This window comes from Cutaneotrichosporon cavernicola (genome assembly GCF_030864355.1).
Source record: "Cutaneotrichosporon cavernicola HIS019 DNA, chromosome: 2".
NCBI classification, from domain to species: Eukaryota; Fungi; Basidiomycota; class Tremellomycetes; order Trichosporonales; family Trichosporonaceae; genus Cutaneotrichosporon; species Cutaneotrichosporon cavernicola.
In genome coordinates this window covers 2,572,237-2,595,780 of record NC_083394.1, presented here as the reverse complement: position 1 = coordinate 2,595,780, position 23,544 = coordinate 2,572,237, and the positions used below count along the sequence as shown (strand labels likewise).

At 59.7% G+C, this 23,544-nt stretch overlaps 10 protein-coding genes across 10 annotated transcripts; 4 read left to right on the top strand and 6 right to left on the bottom strand.

Moving 5' to 3' along the window:
* Positions 1-464: 464 nt before the first annotated feature.
* Positions 465-833, top strand: CcaverHIS019_0210130 (uncharacterized protein; the record flags this gene model as incomplete). Its single annotated transcript, XM_060598088.1, has 2 exons — positions 465-719; positions 750-833. 2 exons carry the CDS (start codon positions 465-467, stop codon positions 831-833), a joined length of 339 nt encoding a protein of 112 aa, XP_060454917.1.
* A 902-nt stretch (positions 834-1,735) lies between these two features.
* Positions 1,736-3,499, bottom strand: CcaverHIS019_0210120 (uncharacterized protein; the record flags this gene model as incomplete). The annotated part of the gene is made up of 1 exon (XM_060598087.1): positions 1,736-3,499. The coding sequence occupies one exon, from the start codon at positions 3,497-3,499 to the stop codon at positions 1,736-1,738; it is 1,764 nt and encodes a 587-aa protein (XP_060454916.1).
* Positions 3,500-4,198: 699 nt separating this feature from the next.
* On the bottom strand, positions 4,199-6,724 carry THI80 (uncharacterized protein; the record flags this gene model as incomplete). The annotated part of the gene is made up of 5 exons (XM_060598086.1): positions 4,199-5,824; positions 6,080-6,153; positions 6,275-6,395; positions 6,484-6,651; positions 6,689-6,724. 5 exons carry the CDS (start codon positions 6,722-6,724, stop codon positions 4,199-4,201), a joined length of 2,025 nt encoding a protein of 674 aa, XP_060454915.1.
* A 155-nt stretch (positions 6,725-6,879) lies between these two features.
* On the bottom strand, positions 6,880-8,528 carry CcaverHIS019_0210100 (uncharacterized protein; the record flags this gene model as incomplete). The annotated part of the gene is made up of 2 exons (XM_060598085.1): positions 6,880-7,989; positions 8,157-8,528. The coding sequence occupies 2 exons, from the start codon at positions 8,526-8,528 to the stop codon at positions 6,880-6,882; spliced, it is 1,482 nt and encodes a 493-aa protein (XP_060454914.1).
* Positions 8,529-8,762: 234 nt separating this feature from the next.
* On the top strand, positions 8,763-9,637 carry CcaverHIS019_0210090 (uncharacterized protein; the record flags this gene model as incomplete). Its single annotated transcript, XM_060598084.1, has 5 exons — positions 8,763-8,803; positions 8,864-9,061; positions 9,205-9,265; positions 9,301-9,411; positions 9,503-9,637. 5 exons carry the CDS (start codon positions 8,763-8,765, stop codon positions 9,635-9,637), a joined length of 546 nt encoding a protein of 181 aa, XP_060454913.1.
* A 175-nt stretch (positions 9,638-9,812) lies between these two features.
* CcaverHIS019_0210080 (uncharacterized protein) lies at positions 9,813-10,819 on the bottom strand (the record flags this gene model as incomplete). Its single annotated transcript, XM_060598083.1, has 2 exons — positions 9,813-10,044; positions 10,077-10,819. The coding sequence occupies 2 exons, from the start codon at positions 10,817-10,819 to the stop codon at positions 9,813-9,815; spliced, it is 975 nt and encodes a 324-aa protein (XP_060454912.1).
* An 857-nt stretch (positions 10,820-11,676) lies between these two features.
* AHA1 (uncharacterized protein) lies at positions 11,677-13,157 on the bottom strand (the record flags this gene model as incomplete). Its single annotated transcript, XM_060598082.1, has 6 exons — positions 11,677-11,695; positions 11,985-11,999; positions 12,033-12,111; positions 12,145-12,198; positions 12,235-13,018; positions 13,107-13,157. The coding sequence occupies 6 exons, from the start codon at positions 13,155-13,157 to the stop codon at positions 11,677-11,679; spliced, it is 1,002 nt and encodes a 333-aa protein (XP_060454911.1).
* Positions 13,158-13,424: 267 nt separating this feature from the next.
* Positions 13,425-14,978, bottom strand: CcaverHIS019_0210060 (uncharacterized protein; the record flags this gene model as incomplete). The annotated part of the gene is made up of 4 exons (XM_060598081.1): positions 13,425-14,229; positions 14,262-14,379; positions 14,542-14,712; positions 14,912-14,978. The coding sequence occupies 4 exons, from the start codon at positions 14,976-14,978 to the stop codon at positions 13,425-13,427; spliced, it is 1,161 nt and encodes a 386-aa protein (XP_060454910.1).
* A 3,261-nt stretch (positions 14,979-18,239) lies between these two features.
* CcaverHIS019_0210050 (uncharacterized protein) lies at positions 18,240-20,793 on the top strand (the record flags this gene model as incomplete). The annotated part of the gene is made up of 7 exons (XM_060598080.1): positions 18,240-18,297; positions 18,350-18,556; positions 18,632-18,838; positions 18,880-19,254; positions 19,293-19,999; positions 20,035-20,646; positions 20,707-20,793. 7 exons carry the CDS (start codon positions 18,240-18,242, stop codon positions 20,791-20,793), a joined length of 2,253 nt encoding a protein of 750 aa, XP_060454909.1.
* Positions 20,794-21,760: 967 nt separating this feature from the next.
* Positions 21,761-23,259, top strand: CcaverHIS019_0210040 (uncharacterized protein; the record flags this gene model as incomplete). The annotated part of the gene is made up of 5 exons (XM_060598079.1): positions 21,761-21,771; positions 21,803-21,817; positions 22,163-22,228; positions 22,265-23,047; positions 23,103-23,259. 5 exons carry the CDS (start codon positions 21,761-21,763, stop codon positions 23,257-23,259), a joined length of 1,032 nt encoding a protein of 343 aa, XP_060454908.1.
* Between the last annotated feature and the right edge of the window lie 285 nt (positions 23,260-23,544).

Genomic DNA, 23,544 nt, shown 5'->3' with positions numbered 1-23,544 from the left:
AAACGCAAATGCAAATGCACAGTGCACAGTGCGCAGTGTACAGGGCATGGATGCGCTTGGATCAGACATCTGATAATGTACGAGCGGAGGGATGTAAGAGTACAGAGTACAAGAGTACAAGGTGCACGGGTAAAAGCACAATCACCCAAGGAGGGGGGCGAGTTTTCCAGTTTGATGCTTCTGTGCCTCGTCACCACCACCCCCGTCTGCATTCACATCCCAATCAACCATAGTACCATAATGATACACATTATGCACCATTCAGCTCCAGAGACACATGTTGTGTTGTACAGAAAACACCAGGCACTTGGCCCGTCGTAGAGGGCGAAACATAAAAGCTGGCAGTTGGCTGCCAAGATCCCATCCTGAGCGCCCTTGGTTCCCAGAGTTCCAACTCATCCTCCCGTCTCTCGTCTCTTGCGAGTCGAGTCACCACACCTCACCTTGGAGTCTTGCCACCTGTCATGACCAGCCCCACCCCCATCTCCACTCCCACCAACCCTACGCAAAGCGTCACCGGCCAGGCGGCGGCAGCCCCCACCACGCCCACGCTGGCCGATATGCTGTTCCCCCGCCTCGGCAAGCGTAAGCACCCAGTCTCGCACATCTACGGCATCCCCGTCGAGGTGGTCCTCGCGAGACCCAAGAACTCGGGCGAGCGTCGTGAGGTGCGCACGTGTCGCCGCCTCAGCCTCGAAGCTGCCAAGGCCAACATGGCTGTAAGTCTGGGTAGGGCACGCTAACCTCAGGCCGACAACCAGATCGCGATGGCCGCTGATCCCGAGGAGGAGGAGTGGGACAGCGAGGAAGACGACATCACCATCCTCGTGTAAACTTGGAAGACGACATCACCATCCTCGTGTAACTTGGAAGACGACATCATCCTCGTGTAAACTTGGAGGACGACATCACCATCCTGGTGTAAACTTCCCTTCCCTGCCCATATGTTCTAGTGCGACCTATGCCCGCCGTCAGCATGGATGAACGAAGCAACAAAGGACGAAGGACGCCGAGTCATGCCTGCATAATACACTGCTGTCAGCCGAGTAGCGTCCAAGCTAACCTCTACACGATCAAGCGAGGGGGGTGATGAGCTTGATGAGCGACGGCTGGGGGTTGGAGTTGCGGTACCCGATGAAGATGATGGCGGGGATCCAGCCGATGGTGATGATGGTCTGGGGTCAGCGGAGGAGAGGGGAGCGGGGACATGAGGAAGAGGAAGAGGAGGTGGCGATGGGCATCCGCCTCCCGCTTCACCACCACTCGATCCTCCAGCTCCAGCTTCTGGCTCTAACACACCTTGGCAATGCCGATGGCGGCGTTGACGCGGTCCTTGGTCTCGTCTGAGAATGCCATGGTGAGTGTGAGTTGGAGTGGGTGGAGAGAGTGGAGGTGAAAACGGCGGTTAGGTGGTTGCGCGGCGAAAAGATCCAGATGATCCAATCTGGCCCTGGCCAAAGTGGAGGGCACTACTAGGTACTAATACAATCCAACGCCAGACTCTGTTCAGTCCAGCCACCAACTCGGTTCCAGAGTAGTCCAGAGTACAGCTGCGTAAACGTCTCATCGTACACTATCGTATGAATCTGCAGTGCTGCCAACAGCTACCTCTCACTAAACTACTTCCGCTAATCCGCTAGACTAAGCCTAGCTACTGCTCCATTCCCCCTCCATCCTCCCCCGTCCTTAATCCCCCGCTCACGCTCACGCCCTGCGCTCGCTACGCTCGCGGCCGCTACGCCCGCGGCCGCTGGGTGAGACACCGCGCGGCGCTCATCTCGAACGGCGACATGCCACTCCCCTGCCTCCGCGGACTCCAGGCAACCTCCTCCGTCGCCCCCAGCAGGGACTGGTACGAGATGCTGCGCGAAGTTCCGCGGCGCGGCTTGCGAGCTCCCAGCGAGCGAAGTGTAGCAACGAGGCTCTCGTGCGAGTCGCGATACTGCCCATCCGTAAGCCCGACGCGACCAGGCTCGATCTCCTCGCCCGCCTCAAGGGCGTAATGCGCTGCGAGCGCCTCGCGCGCCGTGATGGCCCAGCGCGGCCGTCCCTTCCTCTTGGGCGGTAAGAAACGAGACAGAAGATGCGCAGTCTCGGCTGTGGTCGCTGAGAAGCCCAAGCTCTGGTGGTAGGCTACGGGGTCAGAAGTCGTGCCGAGGCGACTGACTGCTGTGGCGGCTTGCATGGCTGTAAGGCGGCGAGGGGTAGGGGGTGGGCGAGGAGGCGCTGGGCCGTTCAGGAGGTCCTTGAGCGATCGGACAGAAGAAAAGCTCCCCACTCTGGCTGGGCGAGGCTCGGGCCGCGCAATTGCAGGAGGTGCCGCGCCGTCACCGTCGCCCTCCCATCCCTGTCCCTCGACCGTTTCGCGATTCACGAGCGCAGGCGCTGCCGGAGGGTAGTGCAGGCTCACTTCGCGTTTCTGTTTCGGCGAGTCGAGGGCGTTGAGCGGATGTGGCGGGGCGCGCAGGCTCTGTACCGAACGAAGAGACGCGTGACTAGGTGGACGACGGAGGAGTGGCGCAGTCTGGGGGACGCTTCCGCTCGCTTGGCGGTGATGGGTCGACTTGAGCGGGCTCGGCTTCTTGACTTCTCTTTCGCGGTGGTCGCGGTGGTCGCGTTGTTCTGGCCCGTTTGAGGAGAACGGAAACTCGCGTCCCTCAACTGCAGATTCACTTACCGGGCCGGTGCTCGGTGTGTGTATCGGGAGGCGGAGGTTGATGTGCGATGTAGGGCGAGATAGGGATAACACGCTCGCGGCCCGACTGGGCGAGTGGCTCCGGCTAGCAGTACCGCTAGGCAGGCTTGGGGGCGGCAGTGCGAGGCCTGGGAAGCCCTTTGTGAGCTGTGTCTCGCGCGGTTCATGCCCCGGACTTGGGGCGGGGAGGTCGCTCGCCGAATCGACCATAGGGCGGCGTTCAGATACGGGATCGAGGTTGGATGGGGCTGGGGCTGGGGCGTCGCGGCGGGGTCGGCTCGAGCCAGCTGGCGTGTCCTCTCCGCTCTCCCACTCGTCATCGCCGCCATTATCCGGTCCGGCAATGACCTCGACTTCGATCTCGGCCTTGCTCCCTCGCTTCTTGGTCACGATGCCACTCGATCCCGGCGAGTCACCTAGACGGGGGAGCTGCGTATCCGACCGATTCGCCTTTGGCGGTGCACGCTGCACGCCCACTGTCGGTTCCGAAGTCTTGCGCTTGGTATTGGGCTTGCCCTCTAATGCGTGCATCGCCAGCCCCGAAGTGAAGGCACGCCGACCATGCTCACTCTCGCTGCCCCGCCGGCCACTGCGGGTTTGGCTGTGGGAGCCGTGCGCCCGGCGTCCATGTCCATGACCGTGGGCGTGTCCGTGTCCGACCGCATGGTGGGAGGCTGCGCGGCTATGTTTCCTATGGGTAGTAGCGGTCGAGTGCGCACTCGCTCCAGATACTGAGGGCGCGGGTGGAGGACCAGCAGTTGCGCTGGTGGGCGAGATGAGCGTTGTGCCCGACGAGGCGGACATGATGGAGCTTCAAGTCAGGTGACTTGAATGTAGCAGCTGCGATTCAAGTTAAGTGAATGTACAGCTGCTGTGACCAGCTGTGGAGGGAGGTTTGTCGAGGATCAGATCGAGTTGGTTGAAAGAAACCTTAATGATGAGAGTTGAAGCCAGTCGTTGTAGATTGTGGGGTTGTGAGGGGTTGAGTTGGGAGGAAGGGGTCGTCATGCGACTCTTGTCAGTCGCCGTGTGGTTTGAAGGATTTACATTCCACCGTTTCAACAGCCCACTTTACTCCCGCTCATTGTATTCAAAGTAATCTACGCTGCTATTGTGAATTACTAATCCACTAATTTCCCCGACAAATGCTTCAATTCTAACCGGTACCAAGGCAAGCCATTTCGTGCAAGCTGCAAGCCACCGCCACCAACAAGTCGCCGATGTGGCATCCCCGCTCGATGCTCCAAGGCTGAGGTTGGTTGCGCTGCATGTGCGAACATCCGGGGAGATGGGGCGACTTGGCGGCCCCTCCCGCACTGGGACAATTTCCCTTAATAAGAGGTAGCCGAGTAAACATAGGCGCTGCTTCTGTTCAAGTCTAATTCTTCTGCGAACATGTCAAACTCAACCTCTCATCACCTGCTTCTTGCTTTTGCTTCTGCTTCTGCTTCTGCTTCTCAGGCACCCGCCACCATGCATCACCCATCACTTCAACTCCAACAACTAATCCAACTGCGCGTACCCATCAGCCTCACCATCATGCGACGCATAACCAGTATCCTGCTCAACAAGCGCTGCGCTCTCGTGGCGCTCATGCCGCCCCTCATCCCCATTCGCCAGCATCGGCAGGCCCTGGCGACTGAGGCGGCGGTTCAACCCCTGCCCAATCGAACCCATCCCCTTGCCAACAGCGCGCCCCAGCTCCTTGACGCCGCGCGAGAGCTCGTCAACCCCTGTTGGCGAACGTGGTTGGATCTGTAGGCCCTGTCGGATCTCGACCGTCCACACGATAGGCGCCGATGTGTCGATGAGAACGGCGTGCTCATGCGCGAGGAGGTGATTTGACGTGCTCAGATCGCCCATGATGCTCGTAACCCAGTCGAGGTTCCACTTGAGTCCCTCGGTGCGGACGTACGCCTCGCTCACGCCCACAGGAAGAATACCGCACGTCTGACCCATGCTCGCGTGATCGACCTCGATGAGGTGAACGCCAGTGTTGAGCACCCATGCCAAGCTCTCCTCCGAGATGACGTACGTGTTCCGCCGTGTCTCACGCAGCTTGAACAACGTGGACAACACGTGCAGCGTCTGGTCGAGCCTCCCGGATAAGCCGCCTAGGAAGACAAGCGAGAATGTCTTGCCAGATACCTTCTCGATCGCGTCGACCTCGTCAATGTTCTTCTGCAGGTCCGTAGCGTATTCGGACGGGTCGCGTTTGATGGCCACCCCACGCGACGCATAGTACGCTTTGACTTCAGGCCGGATTGAATCAAGATCACCCTTGATCATGGTAGGCAGCATGCGCTCGCGTTCTTCGGGTTCGAGCGCGTCGTACAGCCTATTGGCTCCGCCGTCGGCGCAATACCGCAGCGTACTCGCATACCATACCCTCATCAGTGTGTCACGGCGAGTGATCGGCTGGTTGAGGATGATCATGGCGAACAACTGGCGAGATGGTCGGTCAGATAGCAGTCCAACATGAGGCCACGTCTTGAGACCGGGGTACTTGGCCCTCGCCTCTTCGGCAGACTTGGTGAAGGCACCAGTACCAGTGGAAGAAGCTGGGGAGCGGGCGGGTTTTGGCCTCGTTCCAGAGACGACGCGCTGGGGCGGTGGGGGTGGGGGATCGACCTCGCTCTCGCGGATTGCGCGGTTGACCTGTTTGACGAGGTCGCGGGTGGGATGTGAGACAAAGGTGTCGTCGCGTCGTGGCAGAGGATGATGATCATGGTCGTCGTTGAGGCGGGGAGGATGATGCTCATGCGCGTCATTGGGACGCGGAGGGGGCGCAGGCCGCTCAGAACTGCGTAACACCTGGATCGTCGGGGTGCGGCGCGGCTGCTCGCGGTTGGCAGCCGCTGCAAAGCTCTGCTGCATGATGGTGGACGACTCGCGGTTACTGGTGGGTTGGTTCTCCGACGCTGTAGAGGACGTAGAGTCTGCGCGTACGCGCGAACGAGGCGGCAGCGCAGGGCCGGGTCGGCGGACACTGGGCTTCCGTGGAGGGAGGGGGGGTCCGACCGAGCGGTGAGGCGGCTCAGAGCGCGAGTCTGCTTCAGTGTCTTGCCGGCGGGGACTCGGTGGCCAGTCGGCGATAAGGCTCTGTGCAGACGACTTGCCCCAGTTAGGCTGCGGAGCTGCTGGGCGGAACGGATTATTGCTCCCTACCACTCCAGGGGTACCAAGCGCTGGTGTGGAGTATGTGCGTGCCTTTGCGGGGGAGGGTCCTGGTGAGCTGTCACGGAAGGGGTCGATTGAGCTGTGGTCCAGAGCGTTGGGTAAGCTGTTGCGCACGGCGCGTGGTGGTGGTGGCGGTGGGGAGGGTGTGCGTCGGGGTGGGAGAGAGGGCCGAGACCTGCGGCTGCTTGAGCTGCTCGAGCTCACAGGGCCTGATATAGAGGCCACCCGGCGGGGCGGAGGGGGCGCGGGCGCATCGGGGTCGAGGGGGAGGGGTTCGACTGACGTTAGCAGGTGTGTGGAGTCGCGGGGGTGGTAAGCTCCGGAGCGAGATCAGAACACGAGGCGTCGCAGTGATCGGGGCTGAGGAAGGTGGGAAGAGATGACGTGGTGTGTACTCACCGGGCACGAAGACGAGGTCGACGGTGCCGCGCTTCCCGGTCGCCTGATGGGCTAGGAGGCGGAAGACGGCGTACACTTGTCCTGCAGAGAGGCGCCCGCTGGTCGCGACGCGGGAGAGCACCTGGTGTCAGCTGGAGCCCATTTCGTTGACGGCCGGCCACAACAGGTTGATCTGATCTCGGCGGCCTGCTCGACTGCGCTGCACCCACTTCATCGACGCCCCTAGCGCCCAGCCGTTCCTCTGCGAATCGCCTGACTGCGGCGCGCTCGAAGCGCACAGACCCGTCGGCGCCAAGAGCTGCCACACCGTCTCGGGCCTGCGCGAGCGCCAGGAGGTCGAGGTAACGTTTATATGCGCGGAACTCTCCTGGCGAGAGCTGTGGTCAGCGTAGTGGAGGAGGAGGAATAACATACAGCCGAGACGTGCAGTTCTGGTGAGCGTTGTTCCATGGTTGGGAGCCAAGAGTGTGAGAGGTAGAGTGATGACGAGCGTATGATGGACAAATGGGCTAATCAACCAGCGTCACCTTCAACTTTTGGAACCTAATGTACATTCTAATAGTTCTAATCTACGCCACACGACGTCATGCATTACAATTGGACAACTACACTTCCCGGTCGTCGCGGTACACACGACGCCACCAACGGCGGCGGCGCGTCACACGGCGCGTTCCGTCGTCCTTCGGACTTGGGGAAGGATGCTGCCACCCGTCATCCGAGTATGCCCAGCCGTCGGCGTCTGTACCCACATCGCTCCACAGACCACACACTTCGACGCGCCAGTCTTCGCCCGGGACAAAGTTCCAGTGGTCGTGCAAGCTCAGCACCATGTTCGGGCCCTCGTCGCCGACCTCCTCAGCCGCCCAGGCCGAGTCCGCCTGCCGGACTTTGACCCAGGCTGCACGTTCGCCGGCGCGAAGGAAACGCACCGACCACGAGCCGGGCGGAAGGGGTGTCTTGGAGACGGCGGTGGGGTCGAGACGCTCGTTCTCCCACACCTCGACCCGAGAGATCGGGCGGCGCGCGAGGTCGTCCGACAACACGTCCGTCATCACCGCCTCCTCGGCCATGGCGCGCGCCTCCAGCACCCGCTTGGAACGAGGAGCAGCCTCGATGGCGGCCATGAAGTTTGGGTGGAAGAGGAGGGGCGGCGCGATACCCATAGGGAGGAGGAGGTACTTGATCGCCCACCCCGGCGTGAGCGGCACGATAAGAGTAGGGGGGATGAGCGCAAGGACAACGGTGGTCGGCTTGAGGGGAAAGGACGTGGGGGACGTGTCCTTGCCAGCGATGAGGGTGAGATAGGGCGTAACCGCATCGAACATGTCTGCGATGAGGCCCATGAGGTTCTGAATCGCCTGGATGTTCATAAAGTAGTCGACAGACGACTCGGCCTCCTTGGGCGGCACGACCGGCGTGCCGTCGCTATCGGGTGCCGTACTGACGCTGTAGGAGTTGGGGTTGTCGTCGCCGCCAACGCGCATCGAGCCCGCCGGCGTCGGCGTGAGGGTGACGCCGAACAAGGATGGGACAGGATGCTTGCGCTCCTGCAGCCATGTGTAGAGAACTAGCAGGATCGCGGTGGGGAGGAAGAGGAGCACACGCGGCTGGAAGCAGATGAACGTCCATGTGAGGATCCACGCCCAAGTCCACGTCGGCTTCTGCCAGAAGAGCACTTCCTCCACGCGATCCTGGAGCCAGAAGATGGGCCCAACCTGGTGTCAGCTTCTGCTCGAACCATACTAGCTGGACGAATTTGTCCTTTGACACGCGTCGGCGCGGGCGGGCTGCACAGACCGCGTCGCGTCAGTCAACCGCCGCCGTCGTGGTCAGCAACCACCGCTGCCAACCACCACAACCACGACCACGACCCCGAACCCACCTTGGTCACGAAGCGCCGGAAGTTGTTGCTCATGACGTTGAGCCCTAACCCCTCCCTCTGGCTCGTCAGCTCGCGTGCCCGACCGGGGGGATGCGTGGACGGCAGCTTTGGCAAGTTGGCCGGCAGCAGCGAGCTCAGCACGAGGTCGGACACGTTAGTACTGAGGCCCGTGGTTGTGGGAATGAGCTTGCGGACGGGCGGCGCGCTAGGCGGTGGCGGGAAAGTGGACGTGGTCGCGGTCGCATTCGCGGCCAGCGGTGTCCCGCCGGCTGGTGGTCGTTCACCGTTGGGCATGCCAGCGTCGGGTGGGGGTTGGATGGGGACGCCGGCGAGTGGAATGGGGATGTAGGCCGGGACGGAGTCGTCGTCCATCGTCGCGATTAAAGAATAAAAGAGAGTGTGTTGACAGAGTGGAATGGGTGGTGACGTCTGCAGATCGGGAATGGAGGGTTTGGATACCTTGCCGTTCCTAAAACTCACCTCTTACTGTACACTTTGCACTTTCCGTATCGTCATCCTCGAAACCTCGCGTAGCCTCCAACCCTCGACCGGCACAACCCGAGCATCGCCGTGCTCACTTGTACTTACGCACGGTACGCTAGTGCAATGTCGCGTTTCTTTCGAAACCCAGGTGTGCAATGGACCGTGTGAGTAACCTTCAACCTCAACTCCTTCTGCGAGTGGCTCGAGATCCAAGCTGATCCCAGTGGTGTCCTCACCTGGATACCCGTCGGCGTCTTCGTTGTGCGCCACGTCGTGGGCCTGACCAAGGTCACTGGTGCGAGCATGCAGCCCGTGTTCAATCCTGATCTGCACAAGCATCCGCTGAAGAAGGACGTGCTGCTCCTCGACCGCTTGAGTATACGTCTGGGACAGCTGCGGCGGGGGGATATAGTGACGCTGTGGTGAGTGCGAGAGCGTGCGCGGAAACAGGCGGACTCAGCCAGCCAGCCTGTCGTGGAGCGCAGGAGAGATGGGCGGGGCCGGCTTGGGAGAGGGTGGAAAGTGGTTGTCGCAGCTCGTGACACACCGGTCAAGCTGACTCCAGGTCCCCCCAGAACCCCGAGAAGCTCATGGTCAAGCGCGTGGTAGCGCTTGAAGGGGATAGAGTGGGTTCACTTGCCTCTCCACCTGCTGACCACAGGTGTACCCCCTTCCTCCTTCACCACCGCGGCCTGTCGTTATCCCTGCTGGCCACTGCTGGGTCGAAGGTGACTCGACGTACCGCACAATCGACTCGAACACGTACGGGCCGGTGAGTCGCGTACTACAGACTCTTTTTCCCTCCTTCTGGACCCATCCCGCGCCTTGACGCAGCTCGAATTCTGCTCGCCAACTGACACCAGGTCCCCCTTGGGTTGCTGGACGGACGCGTCGTCTCCGTCGTTCTCCCCTTCGACCGGTTTGGTATGGTCCCAAACGGCGTGGGCAAGAGCGCGGGACGGGTACTGCGACCGGGCGAGGAGTACAGGATATCCTAGCGAAGCGGGGTACTACGCTGTGGTGTGGAGCCGAGATGGAGGGGAGAAACAGACTACTCATATTGCATACGCATGGCATCAACTTCCTCCTGGCTTGCTGAGGGATGGCACATGTTCAACTCTACTCAAGCGTCTCGTCTAGCTGCTGTACCTAACACCTACGCGCTCACTCTGGTCACTCGTCCGACACGGTGATAACGACCTTGCCAGCCGCCTTGCCGCCGTCGACCTTGTCGTATGCCGCCTGGAACGACTCGAACGGCACGACGCTGTCGATGATGGGGCGCCAACCATTCGCGTCGATGAGGTCGGCGATGCGGGCGAGGTCAGAGCCACGCGGCTGGACGAGGTACCACTTGGCGACCTCGGCGGTCTTACCTTCTGGTTTGCTCTGGGAGGGGTCGGTGCTGAATTCAGTCTCATTCTAAGGCTCACTCACCACATGGACAGGAACCGCCCTCCGTCCTTGAGCGCGCTCCAGACCTTGGCCGTATCCTTGCCTGTACAGTCGAGCACCTGGTCGACGGAGTTATTCTTCGCCCAATCGTCGACGCTCTGGGTACGATAATCAATGACCTCGGCCGCGCCGGCAGCCTTCATGTCTGCAGCCTTGGCGCCGCTCCCGAGTGCGACCATGGTAGCGCCGGCAGCGTGGCCAAAACGCAGCGCCCACATCCCCACACTCCCACTAGCCCCCGTGACTAGCACCTTCTTGCCCTTATCCTTGGCTTCTCCAATGGAGGAAGCGTCGAGGACGCCATGCTCGAACAATCCCTGCCACGCAGTCAAGCTCGAAAGTGGCGTAGCGCTCGCCTCGGTCCAACTCAGGCTGGTCGGCTTACGGGCAACGTTGGCCGCTGGAACGAGCGTGTAGTCCCTTAACGTGCCGCTCAGCCAGGCATCGAGGCGGAACATGACGGCATCGCCAACTTTGAATTGCCCATTCGCCGGCGTGGCGAGGACGACGCCAGCACCCTCTGTTCCGGGGACGCGGTGGATGCGTTTGCTGAACATTTCGGGGTAGGCGGATTCCCAAGTCAGCTCGCCGAGACAGGGAGCGGTACCCCGCATGGCGATCAGGTAGTCGTCTACTCCCGGTGAAGGGAGAGTGAGACTGGTGGCTTGGAGGAGCGACTTGGCGGGGTCGGGCTGGATGACGGCGCGGGCTGGGGCGGTGGACATTTTGCAGGGTAGGGCGCGGGTTGCGAGAGTACGTGTGTGGAGGAGAGAGCGCATTTGGATGGGAATCAGTGGGATGCGGCTGAATGCAGCTTATATGTGATATGTGTGGAAACAGGGGGGTGTGGAATGTTATCAGTCACACTGTCATGGCATACTCGGCGACTGAGTGGTTCCTACCCGAGCCGGGAATCTGCAAGCTGCAAGTAAAACAGTAAATGTGCCGAAGGTCAAAGGCCAAAGGTAAGAGTAACAGATTAACACGCGACAGTGCGGAATGCAACTGACTCGGAAGCGAGACGTGGCGTCACCGAGGCGGACATGTCATATCTCTTACTAAGACCTTGTGGGCTTGGCAAGTTGATCAGGTGCTCAATTTACGGCAGTTCCGTACTGACCAGCAGTTGTCAGATCAGTGCAAAATGGGCCGAAGCTGGGATGGACGTCATAACGTCGTCGTTCACTGTAACCCAACTGTTTCGTTGTACTTCTTTCCCATGCCCTCCTCAAGGGCCACATCGCGCGAGTGATCATCCTCGGGAGCAACACACCCCCCCCCCTTTCGTCGACCAGAGAGAGCGTCGCCGACCCATTGCCGAACCACCTACTTCTCCGGACTCCAACATCGTCGCTTCTCAAGCGTCCCCATGGATAATTCGGCCCAGCTACTCATCTACCACCCGGTCACCGACTCACGTCGTCACCCCTTCTGATATCCGAGCGCCGTTCCGTATTCTGCCAACTATGTCGAGTTCAACTCGGACTCTTTCCACTTGTCCCGTGGCAGCACGTCCCACTCAACAGCAGGGACAACTGTACATGCATGCCCTCTAACCTACACCTGCGGTATTCGTCCATCTCTAGAGGATTGTGCCGAGCCTGCCGTCAGCTCACAGACGGAGGGCGGAGGCTTCCGACGACGAGCGCGACAAAGACGGCTGTGAGGCCGACCGCCGCGCCCGCCCCAAGCACTTGAGGAGTTGTGACGCGCGCTAGTAGCCCAGCGCCAGCGTTGCCAGCAGAAGCTGTTTGCGCTTTTGCCCGCTTGCGCGTCCTTGTCGCTTTTGTGGCCTTTACAGGTGCAGCAAACGAATCGGCAGCACTCGCCAGCGCAGCCGCCGAATTAACCTCGCGCACATATGTGCGCAAACTGGACGAAAGCACTAACCCCATCTGTTTCAATCTACTGTCAGCTCGCTCCACCATTTCAACTCACCCCCGGATATAGAATGCGTCGAGGGCGCGCGAGATATCGCCCTCCTTGTCGGCGGGCACGCCGTCGAGCGAGAACGTGACTTGATTTTTAGCTCAATCTAAAGAAATCATACCCTTTGTAGAATCCGACCCCTGGTCGAGCGTGATGGTCATGATACCGTGGTGGTCTGGGATCAGCTTATATTCTGTGAGGACAAGTTTACCAGAAGGCCAGCCGGGCGACTTTGTCTGCCAGCTCTGAACCAACTTGTTGGGCGCATCGACAGCGATGATAGCGCCAGAGACGTTGCCGTTGAAGAGGGTGTATTTCTTCCCGACCTCTGGAGTGATATCGGCTTGCGCGCGGCTCCACATGGGAACGCGCTGGGCGTCGGTGAGCAGGCTCCAAAGATCGGCAGCCGAGGCGTGCAATTGCGCGTTCAGTTGGACAGTGACGGTCTTGAGGCCCCTCTTCTCACCTGCCTCGTCCTTGGTCTTCTGCGCCGCAATGGCCTTTGCATGGGCCTCGCCCGGTGGGGCGGGCGAGTATCCCTGCTTGAACGCGGCTGGGGTGGACGTTCCAGAGCCAACGGGGGTCTCAAAAATCCCGTGCGCCTTAAGTAAGTCCTCGCGGAATCCGTTGAGCTTGGGTTCCAGAGCGCCAGGCAACTTGTTCTTCAACCACGCCCTGAAAACGTCTGCCTCCTTACTCGACTGGTCGATGGAAATGTCAAAGACGTAGTCGGACAGGCCGTCGATTGTCTCGTGGCTAAACTCGGGGATCTTGAGTTCGCCGGAGAACTCGTTGGTCCCGTCCGAGCCAGTCCACTTGGAAGAGACTTGGAGGTCGTAGATAGTCAGGAGCTTGCCCTTGCGCTGACCGAGGTCGCAGTCTCCCTCAACCGAGGTTACACTCGTGACTGAGGCCGTGTTGCCGTCGCCCTCAATCTTGATGGCGGGGAGGATGCGGCGGACCCATTCCTGTGCCCACGGGCCGCAGTTCTTGTTCTGCTGTCAGATGGGGAGATGGGGGAACAGAAAAGGGGAAGGGGGAGGGGGAGGGGGAGGGGTGTTGTTGCGTGTTGAGACGACTCACACGCCAGTGGTACGACTGCTGGTACTCGGTCAGAGGGGTCGGCGCCGCCATGGTTGGGGTTTCAAGTGGTCTAATGGGGGTGAATGATGACGAGGACACAAACGATAACGAGCAGTCACCTCCCCGGTATTTCTAGAACCGTCCAGTTGTGCCCGTCATTGAATGTCACGTGACTCCCCTCCACCTCCACTCCAATCGCCTCCAAGTGCGTCACCCCACCACCAATTGGTACCAAAGTGGCTTACAAGACTGGATTCATTGCATCCTATCCCATCCTATCCTACGCTATCCAACTACAACTACAGATACACTAAAACACTACTCGTCGTGGTAGTTGACATACAGTCCGGGGTACTTGCCCTCGCCAATAACCTCGTTGAGGACCTTGGCGAGGCGCAGACCGCCCTTGGCGAGCAGGCTCTCGATGACCTTGTCGTCCTTGATCTTACCGAGGTACTGGGGCGTGTCGAGCTCGATGAGCGGTCCAGTGCCGTTGTACTCCTTGGGCCACGCGTACTCGCAGTTGACCGCGTGGATAGGCTTCGACCAGGTATACGGGCACGAGGGGCCAGTGAACTGTCTGTGCTCCAATTTGAGCGCCTGCGGAGTGTTGGCGAGCATGATGTCGCGGTTTCCAGTGTGGTCACCCTCGGCGAGGATGTAGTCGCCGATCCAAGACAGGGGACCGAGGAACTCGGCAGCGTGCGAGGCGGCGTTTCCGGCACCATGGAGGAGAGAGCTAATGACACCGCGCTTCGGAGAGGGAGGCGCGCCGTACACGCTGTGCGGGTAGGGGTCGCCGTCGGCGGGGCACTCGAGCCAAGACTCGAGGTCATCACGCCACCACTCGCGGATGCCCTCCCACACAATCCAGCGGACGTACGGGTCAAAGATGGCGCCCGGGAGCGCGTTCTCGATCTGCTTGCTCGGCACGGGGGCCGTGTAGTTGCCCAGCTCGCGGATGTTCTTCAGGATAATTCCAGAGTCCCAAGTCGAATGGAGGTTGCGGACGCGGCCCTCAAAGCGGAACATGGCCTGGTTTCCACCCCGGTCGCGACCGGTCAGGTGCAGCGGCTGGTGCACGTCTCCGAGGAAGTGGACGAGGAAGCGGAGAGGGATGTCACTGGCGTCAGTGCGGTCTAGAAGAGGGCCTACCCGCCACCGTTACGGACCTCCTCGGTCTTGTTCATGATGGCTGTCAAGACGTTGACGTCCTCGTTGATCCAACCCTGCTCGCCATAGGTGCAGGTGTCGCCCGGATGGTCGCCCTTGGCTGGCGTTAGCGAGGCGGGCCCAACGGGGCAAAGTCGAACAGACATGACGCGAATACGACAATCTGAGAATGAAGCAGCAGGGAGCAGCGCGCGCCGCCCAAGGCAACATATGTCGCGATGCCCATCCGGCCTACCACTCCACATTCATCTCGAAGACTCACGGTTAACATAGTGCATCTGAGCGGTACCGGGATACCCGCGCCTGATCGTGTCGGCCCAAGCCGCGATTGGCGCGAGGTGACAATGCGCAGCCTGCGGGAGGATATCACAGAGCTTGTCGCGAACTTCTGGGTGGAGGTGGATCTGGGCGATGGTAGCGACGATCTCATGGCCTGAGGTCAGTGAGTGCGAGCAGTGAGCGGAGCGGACCGCACAGAGGAAAACGTGATGGATACCAGGGTGAGTGGTGCGAGGAGGAAGGAGTGAGGTAAGACGCGAGTTGAGGTCAAACAGCCCAAACGGCGACAGGGCAGTCACGCCAGAGGCAGCGCTCGATCCATCCATTCCAAATACCAGTGGCACGGTACTCACCAGCAGCGCCCCATGCGAGGGCGGGGGTGGCGGCCGCCAAGAGGGCGACTGCAGTGGATGCGAGCATAATGAGTTGGTGGATGAGGAGATGTGAATGAGTGAGCGAGTTAGCTTGAACGGGGATGTTAGTAGGGGTGAGTGGCGGCCATGTGTCTGTCAATCGTACCTGATCTGAATTCTGAAATGGGGACGCGTCATGGGGTGGCTTGATTAATGTTGACGTCAGCTGCATTGCATTTTGGTAGTCTCAGTCTCAGTCGCTATCGCTCAAGTCGAGCTCGCTGCTCACCAGCATGCATCTGATGCCAAGGGACTATCCCTTATAGGCTTGGCCGCATCCAAAGGGCAGAGTAAGCTCGACTTTGTCACACATCACCGAGGCAGGGTTGCCTCGCAACGTCTGGGGCTCAACAAGCGAGGCGCCCGCGAGAGACCCGCCGAGGGCCGAGGGTTGCAAGCTTAGAAGTGCTCCAAGCTCGTCACAGCGATGCAGTTCTGCCGTTTTCTCTGCGCGTCACTAATCCTCGTCATTCCTCAACGCCGTGCTGCCCACCCTGTCACGGCGTGGTTGCCGTTACCCAGTTGCCCCTGCCTGCTTGGAGTCGGCGATGTGCTCTTGACGCATCCAGAGTCATCGTGGGTACGTACGCTCATCACCAGTCTCGGAGGCTCTATCCAGCTTGAGTGTGCTTTATGGCAGTGTGGCCAGCCCAAGATCAGGCGCGTCACGGTCACATCTTTACTGTAACCCAGGCCCCCCCCCCCCGGCCCAAGGCAAAGTCAATTGCAGTCGTCCGCTTTGCCCAGCCCTTCAAGACGTGACGCGCGTTTGTGGTTGGCGTTGGCCAGTCGGCTCTGCGCCACCGACAGTCACGGTCACGCAGTGACCAGCCAGTTTTCTTTCAAGGCACAGTGGCGCTCCCCGCCCGTCTCCCAGCAGTAACTCTATCACCTTATCTGCCGCGTCTGCCGGCGACTTCCGCACCGCTTGGCCACCCCAGCCGCACCGTCTCTGCACCGCACCGGGACCGGGCCTGGCCAGGCGGGTAAACATCCTCAACCCACCGCGATCTCTGTAGATTGGCACATGAAAAAGCGCTTCGAGCATGCGATCCAGCGATCTGGGTCAAGCAAGTTACGGTAGTGACCTTGCGGTATGCGGATTTGTTTTCCCGCCAGGCGTTGCGATCTGTAATCTGTCGTGTCATGTGAACAAGTCAGGTCGTGATGTGCGTGTTGAGGAGATGATAACGAGAGTTGTGAGCGTGATTCGTGATTGAGTGACATGCATGGGCGGTTGAGCTGGGTTTGGGTTTGGGTTTGGGTCTCGGTCTGGGTCTGGGTCTGGGTCTGGGTCTGGGTCCAGCTGGGTTGAGATGTGTAAGAGGAAGTCAGAGTCTAGAGCTGTGCCTGGCAATATGTAGTTGGATCTGGATACACAACTCTACTCTCACCCAAAAATCCTATATGTATTGTACATTGTTGGTCTTTGCATTAAACTTGATGACTAACATCAAGACCCGGAAACACGCTCACCACGCGCTAAAAGTAGGTGCTGCAACATCCGGGACGGTGAGCGGTCAATTGTCAAGTTGACACCCTAGGTCCAAAACGGTATCCAAAGTTCCAGCCACCCCACAGCCTACAGCCCACAGCCCACATCCCGCAGCCCAGCCCACTCAATCTGTACCTTGCTTCGACCTTGGGTTTACTGCCTAACCCACCCTCTGGATGTAATACAGTAATACACATACACTTTGTATTACCAGTACATCCAACATCAACCCAGGCGTGGGGATCGTAAACTAGGCCAGGTAATGGTGGCAAGCCCCTCCCTAGGCCTCCCTGTTCCTCACTCTCTCATTCTCTCCACCTTGTTCGACTTTTTATCATCCGTCGCAACGTCGCAACACATCCATCTCTTATCTCATCTCTTGCTCAAAATACAACACCCAGTCTCAAGGATCAAGCAGTAACGACTAGCATTACGGCCCTAAACGACGCACACGCTCGACCCTCATTCCCCCACCCCCTTTATCCCACATACCAGTTCACCGTCACCCCGTACCCGTACCCCGGTAATTCGGCGCGTCGCCGCACGCACCGTCCTTTGCCTATGAACCTCGACGGCCACCTTTAGTCGTGAACCCCAAAAGCCCAAAGGTTTGTACCAACAAAGAGAATTAGTCGTCCGCTCGGGGCGAGAGAGGTTGCAAGTATCACAGGAATCGCAGGGCTGTTTGTTGTTTCGTGATACTGATACATGTCTTAGCCCTTCCTCAAAGGTTGGCCCATCCCATCGCAGGTCGGCCCTTGACGGCGCCGCACAGGCCCCTCGTCACTCTCAAGCTCTCAAGCGATTGCACCAAGTTTAAACCCCCTTGCTTTCCTTTACATCACTCAACCATCCCTCGACATCCCTCAACATCCCTCAACATCCCTTGATATCCCTCAATATCCCTCAAACCCCTCGAGCGCCGCCAAACGCCAGGTTCGCGTGCGAGCCTACCACCTTGCTCTCTTCTTCACGACAACGGCTCCCAAGGCCCAACTTGCTCATTGCGCAGGCCGAAACCCAACGCAACCCGCCGCTTGTCATCTATCTCGTCGTGCAACAACCCCTGGACCACCTCTACTCTCTCATCTCTACTCCTTCCCCTTGGAGTTTGCTCTTAACGGCTGTGCTCGATCATGTTTTCCAGCTTTCCTCCAGGACTGTCTCATACAAGACGCAACGGGCCTGTGCACGACGTTGGCACCAGTGTGCGCGAGGCTGAACCCCCTCCAAACTGCACGCCGGAGGAGACTGAGGCGAACAGCCTCCTTCGATCCGTCCGCCTCAAAGTGGCGTCGCGTGACGCAGAAGCAATTCGTCGTGCACGCTGGACCATGATTGATGGCCCAGCTGCTCGTAAAGTCGAAGACTCGTCTGCACCCGACTTTAACACGCTCCCACGGCGTTCCCGACCAAGAATCCCCTCCGAGCCCATCCCCGCGTCCCCCGCAATGACAGATGTCAAGAGGGATTACAGCGCATTGCCAGCAATCCCACCACTACCCCAGCCGCTCCCGTCAGCGAACCGCTTTCCCACCCCTCCATCAATGGCCACTGTACCACTATCCCCCATTCCCCCTTCCCCCATGCCGGCTTCCCCGATCCCACCTTCCCCTCAACCGCCACAAGTCTCCGCCTCAACATCAACGACAACAGACGATTCAAGTGACGTGGGTCCTCCCACCTCGCATTATGTGCTGACCACAGTCATCCTATGTCATCACAGTCATCGGACACGACGGTGTCGGCAAGTCGACAGTGATCAGACGCGCCATGAAGACGTGGGGTGGCTCGCTTCCGGTCAAGAAGTTCACCCCGGACGGTCATATTGGTGCGTGCTAGCGTTGTTGTTGACACTATGGCGCACTGTTCCTAACGCATAGTTCGGTCGAGCTTTGCCGAGATCAAGGCGGGCGGCAAGCTCACACACGACTGTAAGGTCGAGTTTGTCGAGCTCAACCTCGTGGCCTTGGACCTCTCTGGTGGTCCGGGCCCGATTTGGCCGGCAGATGTATCACCTGTCTCTGGTGTCATCCTCTGTTATGATGCCACACGGTCAGAGACCCTCATAGGTCTGAGCGAGGCTCTCGGTGAGTACCTCCCATTGTTGTCGGGCACCAACTGGACCGACCCGGAAAGTCTGGGCAGACGCTGACTGGCTCCAGCTCGGCTATGCCCCGGCATGCCTGCCGTTCTCCTTGCGTGCAAGTCGGACCCCGACAAGACACTCGAGGTTGAGGCTCATGTCGGTGACCAGATCGGACACCCGTACAATGTCGGCCTCATCGAGGTCACAACGGCGACGTCGCAGGGCAAGGGCAAGATGCGGACGGGCCTGCGCTGGCTACTTTACAAGTTGGAAGAGATGAACCGTAAGCGCACATGGTCTTTGGATTCGCCTGCTAACTGGTAGGAAGAAGGGAATCGCCCGAGGGCGCGAACGCGCCATGGCAGAAGGGACACCATGTGTCTCAGAGCAAAGGCTCAGCGTCAGACGATCAGCACTCGAGCTCGTCCAGTCTGGGCTGGATGATGGAGGGGGAAACCGCTACCTCCACCGAGGGGTCTCTCGAGTCCGAGCCGACGCGGGCCGGTGGCGTGTTGAATCCTGCCGAAGGCGTGAACGGCGCAGCGGTCGCAGCTGCTGCTGCCGTAGCCGCCATCCCATCCGCCGCACTGGCGTCGCAGGCCTCGCTGGATCGTGACGGTTCCAAGCCCGAACCTGACATCTATGTCACCTTGCAAGAGCTCTTCAACCGCCTGTTCACGGCCATTGTCTCTACAGAGAGTGAGTCGAGCGACCAGCCAGCACTGACCCACCCTCAGATGACCAGTTTGTCAACACATTCTTCCTCGTGTACCGGCGCTTCTGCCAGCCGCGCGAGCTCATGACTGAGCTCCTTGAGCGCTTCATTGAGGTCGAGCAATACGCAGTCTCGCGAGACATCCGGCTATGGGCTTTAATGAAGCTCGCGGGTGCGCTCAAGGACTGGGCGACCAAGTACCCTGGCGACCTCGTCGACGCCGAGACGCAGGCACTGTTTCGCAAAACTCTTGGCTGCATGCTCAAGTACACGTTCCTCGCGCACGTCACTGTCGACCTAGTCAGCATCGAACAGGGTCTGGACAAGGTCGTTGACCTCGACCAGTCATGGTCGTGCCGACCAAACCTCAATGAGGCCAATATCCAGACCCCCGAGACTGCGGCAGCGTTAGAGCTCGTCGTGGAAAAGGATGGAATCCTGTTCGAGGACGAGGTAGCGCCCTTCCCCCCCACCGACAGCACCACGGCACTGAAGGAGAAGTCGGGCTCGACGTTCAGCAGGTCAACTGCGAGCTTAACAGTCGACCTCGACCCTATACCGCCTCGCGCGGGTGACTCTAGCTCGGAGCAGTCGCGGTCGGTCTACTCGAACGACGAGTCTGGGCACCGCAAGTGGTCCAGCGCAATCAACGCATTAATGCATATGGAGCCACATCACTTTGCACTCGAGCTCACTCTCATGCAGTGGGAGCTCTTTGCAGCGATCAGGGTAAGCTAAATCCGCGACAAAACAGCTAACATTAGCCGCGCGACGTCTTCCGCCACGACTTTGGCAAGGAGCGCGATGACCCAGTGGGCCGGTCGATTGACTTTTTCAACCACCTATCGCGTTGGGTGTCGACGATGATCCTCGCACACCCAAAGCCGAAGGGCCGTGCCAAGGTGTACGAGGTGTTTGTCAAGATTGCGCATCAGCTGCGCAAACTGAACAACTACGACTGCCTGTGCGCGGTCCTCTCGGGGTTACGCGAGACGTCCATCCACCGTCTGGGCCAGACGCACCAGCTGGTCCGCCTCGAGCCTCACTTGATGCGCGACTACCAGAGTCACCTCAAGCTCATGGACGCGCGAAACGGGTACGGGCATTACCGCCGGGCACTGCAGGCGGATACTTCGTACAACCATACGGCGATCCCGCTGCTCTCGTCAATCCTCGGCCTCGTGAGCCGTCTGCAGGCAGCACGGCCTGAAGATCGCCGGGCAGACGGCGCGGTGCAGTGGGACAAGTTCCAGCGCTTTGGCGACATTCTCATGGCCATCCCGACGTTCCAAGAGCGCGGCGGCATGGTTCCAGGCAATGTCAGCATCAGCTTCCGGCGGCTAATAGAGGCGACCCCAGTGATTTCCAGCGAGGATGTGAGTTGACCCGACCAGTCATGAGACCAGTCATCCAAGTGACCTCTACTGACTCTGCAGGGGTTGTACGAGAGGAGCAGATTGGTCGAACCGGGAGGCTCGCAGACGGGCGGCGTTCTGCGCAAGCTTGCCAACTTCTCTCTATGAGCGGGCAACGTTGACCGGGGCCCGCCACCATGTCTTGAACCGAGCGCGAGCGCACCTGAGCCTCGCAAGGATCAACAACAACGATGTCGAAACGACTTGCACGACACAACCAACCACACACATGTAACATTTTGCACGACAATCACCCTGCATTCAATACCAGTATTTGTCGGGGAGCAGGGATTTATGGGCTCATAGAAAGCTACCAGCAGTAGAAGTAGGAGAGAGACGTGTAATGATGTGTCAGGGCTCTTTGGGGTATGAATGGGTACCGATTCCCGATCTTTGTATGAGGTGGCGTTGTGCGATCGGCTGGTTGGGGATCTGATGTATGAACCCTGGTTGAGAGGCGTTTCTGCCTCTGACTCTTACCCTTGACGTTTACCGGAAACCGGAAACAGGGAGGCGGGCGCGGTTGGGCGCGGCAGGCTCCCGGTAACACGGTTGCATGATTGCACGGCTGTGTTTAGCCCAGTGAGAGAAAGTCTGTGATTCGGACAAACAGTGCGGTTTGTGCACTTATGAGGAAGCAGGGCACTGAACGGTGTCGGTGTGCTCTGACCATGGCGAATGACACTTTTGAGATACGATACGACTCTTGATCATGATACATGTAACCCAATGTCGATCAACTTCCAGCCCTTCTAGCCCTTTGTAACAAAAGGAGAAGATGAGGCGGAAGAGGAGAGTAATACGACACTTACGTCACCATCTTCACTACGTCACTCAGGGGATGATTCAAGTCTTTGGTGATTTGGTGTACCAGGTGTCATTTTGGAAACGGTAAATGCCTCTCTCACCTCCCGGCCACCCCCCCTCTCATGCCTCTCACTCGTACCCCTCTCACACACTTGGCTTCTCCTTTACCACACTACATCACTTGATACTTGCAACTTGGTACTACACTCTCTCTCTCAACAACTAGTCTCTCTTTTCTTCACTTGACCTAGTAATACCAAACCGAATCATGCCCTCTGGGTACGTTTGTGATGGGATAAGCTGACGACAGAAACACCACTTGCACGTAAGTCACCCGTCACTTGCCACTCACTTTTTGGGTGCGACGTGGAGGCCTGAGCGACAGGTGGCTGGTCGTCGATGGAGGCATTGAAGGAGACGGGACCGACGTCGGGACTGCGTGCAGAGAGATTGGTGGTTCCATGACGCGACATAGTGTATGATATACACCGTCATCATACCGCCTACCACATCTTCCCCTCGCTTCTTCCTCTTTCCCGCCTGCGCCACCCGCTCCTCTCATCGCTCGCCAGCCTCGCACACCTCCCTCCCAACATCCCCTCCCCCTTCCCCCCTTCACTCCTCGGCCCGCTCTCCCTTGAAGGGCCTTTCTCCACCACGCTGACCACAGCTGTACGACTGGCGGCCCCTGCGCCTGCGGACCCAACTGCGGCTGCGCCGGCGGCAAGCCGAAGAAGTGAGTCACTCACCCTCACTTGGGTTCTAACCCCAGGGGCTTCATGGGCAAGATGAAGAAGCTCTTCTCCACCGGCGACGCCAAGGTAGCAGCCGCAGGTGGAGCAGCCGGCGCCGCAGCGGGTGGAGTCACAACGGCAGTCTCGGGCGCCGGTGCCCCGACCACGGGCGCGACCGCCGCCCCGTCCGCGACGGGTCCTATTACCTCGCAGGCTGCCGTGACGGCCGGCGACCAGCCCAAGGAAGGCATGGACAAGTCAGGCGGTATGCCCGGCGGCTTCCCGGGCGCAAACGACGGCGCTGCAACTCCCGGTGGACCGCACGCTTGTGCTGGCGGATGCAGTTGCGCCGCTGGGCAATGCACCTGCGAAAACTGCCCCAGCACCAACCTCAAGAAGGGATGCTCGTGCGCGGCCGCTGGGGCTACGTGCACGTGTCCCGCTGATGTCGAGTGCGTCCCGGGACAGTGTCCTTGTGCAACCTGCCCCAAGCCCGGCACCAGTGCTGCTGGTGCTGGTGGTGCCCCTGTCGCTGCTGGTGCTGCTGGTGCTGCTGGTGTCGCCGCCGTCGCTGGCGGTGCCGCTGTCGCTGCGCGCAGCGCGGGCGGTTGCAGCTGTGGACCTGAGTGCAAATGTGGCCAGAACCCGTGCACTTGTGGCCAGAAGGACGCCGCTGCGGCAGGCGGTTGTGGTTGCGGACCCGAGTGCAAGTGTGGCCAGAACCCGTGCACTTGTGGCCAGACGGCCGCTGCGGTTCCTGCGGCGACTGGCGCAGCCAAGGTCACGACGACGCACGCCATGACGACCGAGAACGGGTGCCAGTGAGTGTCATCCCCGTTCTGTCTTCCTCCCCTCCTGAAGCAGGGCTAACCCCAGGTGCGGCTTTGGCTGCAACTGCGGCCCCGAGGCTTGCGGTTGCCCCGCGGCGCCAAAGGACGCCGTCGCTCTCCCCGGTGCTGGTGGCGCCGACCACGGATGCAAGTGCGGAGCTGGGTGCCAGTGTGGGCCTGGCGCGTGCAAGTGCGGGCAGTAAGTAGGCCATTGGCGTAGGACAGTTGGCAGTTCGACTTTAGAAGATAATGCCGTGTTTCTTCAATAACTTTATGTATCGTTGGGTGCGAATTTCGTTGCATGAGGACCCGTGCGGTGAGCAGGATATGGCGTGATTGGTGCGTGGTTGAGCGGTTAATGGCGTGGGATGAGGGTTGAGCAGACGCCAACTCTAGGAGGATGCGGACCTTTGCAGCCGGGAACTGTAGTGCAGGTGATTGGGTAACATGAAGCCAAGTTAGGCTTCAAGTTGACTGGGAGGTGGGAA